The sequence below is a fragment of the Marmota monax genome, unplaced genomic scaffold, assembly GCF_021218885.2.
Source record: "Marmota monax isolate L192 unplaced genomic scaffold, Marmota_monax_Labrador192_F-V1.1 WCK01_AAM20220418_F8-fsc00132, whole genome shotgun sequence".
Classification (NCBI taxonomy): Eukaryota; Metazoa; Chordata; class Mammalia; order Rodentia; family Sciuridae; genus Marmota; species Marmota monax.
The window spans coordinates 5,730,310-5,735,562 of record NW_026695199.1 but is presented as its reverse complement, the minus strand read 5'-3'; the positions used below and the strand labels follow the sequence as shown (position 1 = coordinate 5,735,562).

The 5,253-nt window shown below is 32.8% G+C and overlaps 1 protein-coding gene across 1 annotated transcript; it reads left to right on the top strand.

Moving 5' to 3' along the window:
* Positions 1 to 656: 656 nt before the first annotated feature.
* LOC124082260 (beta-casein-like) lies at positions 657 to 5,016 on the top strand. The gene is made up of 5 exons (XM_046428729.1): positions 657 to 707; positions 1,593 to 1,607; positions 2,672 to 2,692; positions 4,165 to 4,698; positions 5,008 to 5,016. Exons 1-5 carry the CDS (start codon positions 657 to 659, stop codon positions 5,014 to 5,016), a joined length of 630 nt encoding a protein of 209 aa, XP_046284685.1.
* Positions 5,017 to 5,253: the final 237 nt, after the last annotated feature.

Here is a 5,253-nt window from a genome sequence, read left to right as displayed (position 1 = left end):
AAGACTGCATAGTGAGTATGAATGAAGAAGAAACAAATCTATTTGTTAAAGAAAGCATCTATCTGGAGAGTGTAACAAAACAAACAAACAAACAAAACCTGCTACAATGAAAACAATAGTCTTATTGGACATGAGAAGGTGTGATTAAACTAAATGTTAATGGCATTATTAAGTAGAAGAAAAATAAACATAAAAATTATTCAGCAGTAGAAATGAGTACTTTGCAGTAGAATTGAGGCTCTATCAGGTTTGCGATTTGCTCTATCCCCAGTACCTAGGCAGTGTCTGGCAATTACAGTGCTAAGTAAATATTTCATAGCAAATGAACAAATAAATCTTTCTGTAACTTTTTATATATTTTTATACATTTAAAAACCCAAAATATAACACTCTGAGTGAACTTAAATATAAAAAGACTGGAGATCCATGAGCTAAAAATCTGAATAGATTGAATTTAATATTTAGGTGTAGGAAGCCAAAGTAGATTTTTGACTAGTTACAGGATAGAACTTCCAATAGTATATTTCCTTAAAATGAAAGCATGGTATTATATTATTTTTTATTTTTTTAAAGGAAAAATAACTCTACCTAAATAACAAAATATGTCTGACTGACTGCGCCATCTCTCATTTCCCCATTCACAGGACGTGGTAGCCATGAAGGTCCTTATCCTTGCCTGCATTGTGGCTCTTGCTCTTGCAAGGGAGGTATGTACAGAGAAAATTCCTAAAAAACTAACATATAGAGAGGTTGATCTTCCTAATGTAGAAAATAATATCACCAATAATGTTAGCATACAAATAACGGAATTTTCAGCTTTTTTTTGTTTGTTTGTTTTGGTGTCTATGAAAATCATTCACTCTTATCTACTTTTTCAATTTTCCTGTGGGGTCTCAAACCTGGGACAAATGTTTTCTACTCCAATGTCCCCCTGTAGCTAAAGGAAAAGCAAACAAATACTTAGTAACAAAACAAGACAAAAAAAGAAAGAAAAACAGAAAATAACTATGTAGAATTACACAATTTTATGCATGCATAAATTATAGAAATATATCTTATTAAACTGTTCAAACACATATGTCTCTTGCAGTAGAGAAGTAGGCCAAATTCTTTTTGAATTTATCCAAAGACTACCAGAGGACAGAATACAGGCAATAATCATAATCATAATCATATGTATACTCATAATCATAACAAAAAGTATTTAATAGAAATTAAAGTAACTATATTTCTGTTATCCTTCCCAAATCTATTCTCAATTCAGGTGATTAGAAGTATACCAATTTAAATTTACTAAATATGAAACATAATAAAAATTTTACTTTTAATGTCTGTACAAAGACATGCAAATTTTAAAAAGCTTTTCCCAACTTTTTAAAAGAATGCTATATAAAGTGCATAAAAAGAGTAAATGTATGATAATGAATTATCTACAGACTCTAAATGGACTTGTTACTTTTCTTTATAGAAGGAAGAACTCAGTGTATCCACTGAGGTAAGTTTTTTTTGAAAACATTTTTTCCATCCATAAAATAAAAACATTTTCTGATGATCTAGTAGATTTAATGCTGATTTTTTCTTTTTCTTTACAGACTTCAAGCAGTGAGGTAAGAATGATTTTTAGAGGCAGTTTCCAATTGTAGAACTATAAAATCATGTGCCTTGTATTGTGTTACATCACAGTAATTATGCTAATGTAGCCACATATGACATGCAAATTCGATGTAAATTCCCTTTATATATGTTGAAAGACAGAAAAAATGCCTGGAGAATTTAGTACTCTAGAACTTTCTAAGTGGGCTTCCTACTTGAAATTGTGTCACTGCTTCCCCATCCCATTTTCTATGGATCATACAGCTCTGTTTTCTGTCTTGAGCTTTCTGTACTCTGACCTTTTAACATTTATTGAGTGATTTCTGTGCATCAGACACTGATTAGGAGCTATGATACAAACTAGATTAGGACATCAGTGAAACCAAGAGCTTGAAGTGTAGTGGGTAAGCAAACATGTTTAGGACACATTTTTTTTTTCTTAGCGTTGTCACTTTGATAAATAAAAGCCAGTGGAATTTGGTGAGAGCTTAATGTACTCAAGAGAGTCAGGTGGACATTTCTCCTTGCACCACTCTTGACAATGCTGTCATCTGTTTAGTAAATGGTGTGACAATATATATTGTCTCTTCACAAAGCCTTGAGAATTTTAGGGGGTGTATTGATTTCTTATAGTTTATTTGAAATAGAACACATTAACAAGTGAACTAATAATGACTAGTATAATGCACAAAATGCTGTTATGCTGTTTTCAATTAGTTTTTTCCTTCTTATAATCAGATGGTGTTTTAGACATCATTTGTTATTAGTAAAAGGACCATGATTGTAGAGAGAAAATAGCTTCCATTAGAAGCTTATTTTTGCACAATGATCATCAATTTTCTTTTCTGTCTTGACTAAATTCATCTGACTTTTTTATATGACAGGTTTTTTTTAATATGAGAGGCTTTATAGAATGGTTTAAATATAAAAGTTGTAGTCATTATCCTAACTTAAGGACACTAGCAAGTGAAAGTGTCTCTATTAACTTTTGAAGCCTTTACTTTCTGATATATATTGAAAACTAAGAATTATTAATCAAAACTAAATCTTATTTTTAATTTTTTTTATTTTTCTAAAGGAATCTATTACACATATCAAGGTAAAATCTTCATATATAACTGTACTTATTTTCATGATTTCCTGTTAGAATTTCACAGATAATAGCATTTTAAATGCATGATTTATTTTTAGGAGAAGCTTGAGAAGGTTAAGCATGTGGAACAGCAGCAAAGACAGGTAATTTTTCATGATGACTGTGATTCTAATATTATTAATAAAACATAAACCATAAAAATATTCATAATGTATATGTTCAGCTTAAAGAATTGCAAAGTAAATGCTATGTACCTACCAATCAATATAAGAAATTAAACAATGGCAAAGTTAAATATATTTTCCAAGTCATCAATGTGCTTTTTAAATGCATAATCAATTTCTAGAATAGAGATTAACTATCTAACGATATTACTAATGGTATATCTGTTTTAATAAATTCAAACTAGTACAAACACCTCCAAACTGGGAACTATGTTCCTTTCTTAATCTGAAGATGTTATGATGATGAAAGAGAATAAAGGTGACAAGGTGTAAGTCTGTTTCTCAGACATAACCTTGGCCACAAGTTTCTTTGTATTTCATTTTCTTAATGTGTAGATGGAGAATATTCTTAAGAATATCTACCCTGATGTATCGATGAGCTGATTTGCCATGAATATTCAATGATTTGACATTAAGATTTTGTCAATTGTACTACAATATTTATTGGCTGCATGATGACATTCTTAAGGATATTTCCATTACAAATGAGAGAAGTGAGGTTTAGAAGAATTGAGTGCACACTATGTGACCACATCATCCAGTTAATTAAGTAGCAGAGCTTGCTTAAAAATCAAGCATTTTTTGAATAACAAAATTCTACAGTTCATACATTTACCTAACTGTAATATTTCCACTTCCTGTTTTATTATTAGAAGGTTTGGTTATCACACAAAATATTTTCTAAAACCAATTAAAATTTAAAAATAAATGCACTTTAAACACTCAAGTAAACTACCTTTTACCAAAAGAAGTAATGGTAGAATCTGGCCAATGTTAATGAGTCCCTGAATTTAGCCATAAATACAGACTGACTTTTCATAAAAAGAAAGTGAAAATATATACACATGTTGTCCCTCTAAGTCTTTCCAAATTGATGTCTCTTCATTATATGAAAATAATTTGTTCTGTTGCTAGCATATTTAGGTTGAAAAGTCAGTGCTGTATAAAGACCAAAGCATATAAATTACATCTATCCTGATAACTAAGGAAAAGGTCAAAAAAATCCAAGAAAATTCCTAAACATTGATTTCAGTTTGGACCACAGATCCACCAAAAATTTGAGGAGTTTAAGAAGAAATCTCTTAAGGAACATTTTACTCATTTTCTTTACATGAGCCAAAATGATTTCTTAAGTGACATAAGTGAAAATCTTTCTTTTATTGTCGTCACTCAATTGTAGTTGTCCAATAGATTAATTGATTGTAAATGACAGTTATGGTTAAATCATAGACTGAAAGATTCTTCTTTTTTCAGGATGAATGCCAAGATAAAATCCACCCCATTGCCCAGCCACAACTTCCTTATGCTCAGCTCATGCCTTACACCCTCCTTCCACAAAACGTCCTGACTCTCTCTCAGCTGGCTATGGTGCTGTCTCTCCTTCAGCCCGAGATAGCAGAAGTCCCCAAAACTAAAGAGACCATTCTTTCTAAGCTTAAACTCATGCCCTTCCTTAAATCACCAACAGAGCTAACCCCATTTGTCCCTCAAATCCCACATCTCACTGACCTCCAAAACCAGCACCTCCTTCTGCCTCAGCTCCAGCCTGTGGTGCAACAGGTCCCCCAGTTCCCCCAGGCTTTTCCTCAGACTCCCATACTTCTTCCTCAGCCCCAGGCGCATATCCCTCAATCCAAAATCGCACCTGTTCCCCAGCAAGTAGTGCCCTTTCCCCAGAGAGATATGCCTGTCCAAGCCTTTCTGGAATACCAAGATCTTCTGTTCCAGCCTACTCGCCCACTCTACCCTGTGACTGACCCACTTGTCCCAGTTTCCAACCCTGTTACTGTAAGTCCATACTTACTTACTTTGCCATTTCACTCCTGATGTATATGTGATGGTAGAATAAGTTGAGGAAAGTTCTAGAATATGCACTCCTAGAGAGTGAAAGAACAAAGATATAAAGTTATAATTTAGATCAGTGATTCTCTACAATAGAATCACCTAGAGCCACCCTCCCACAATTCCAATGCCTAGACATACCCCACATATATTCTGATTAAGTTGTTCTGATTGTCTAAGTAGAATAGTCTGTGTTGGAAAGAAATGATTGCAGGGATTCTGAATAAATTTCAATATCTTTTTTTTTCTTTTTAGCAGTTCTAAGGACTGAACCTCAGAGGCACTGTAGCACTGAGATGCATCCATAGACTTTCCATTTATTTATTTTTCTTTTGAGACAAGTTCTTGCTAACTTACTGAGGCTGGTCTCAAATTCGCTCTTCTCCTGCATCTGCCTCCCAGGTCACTGGAAGTGCAGGCATGTTCTACCACATTCAAATAAGAATTCTGATTTAAAGAGTGTTAAGACTTACCAAAATCAAAATTAAAATTGATAATTTG

Coding starts and splice junctions, on each gene's coding strand:
- LOC124082260 (XM_046428729.1), top strand. CDS start 657: ATGAAGGTCCTTATCCTTGCCTGCATTGTGGCTCTTGCTCTTGCAAGG. Junction 2,693..4,164: donor AATCTATTACACATATCAAG/GTAAAATCTTCA, acceptor TTCTTTTTTCAG/GATGAATGCCAAGATAAAAT.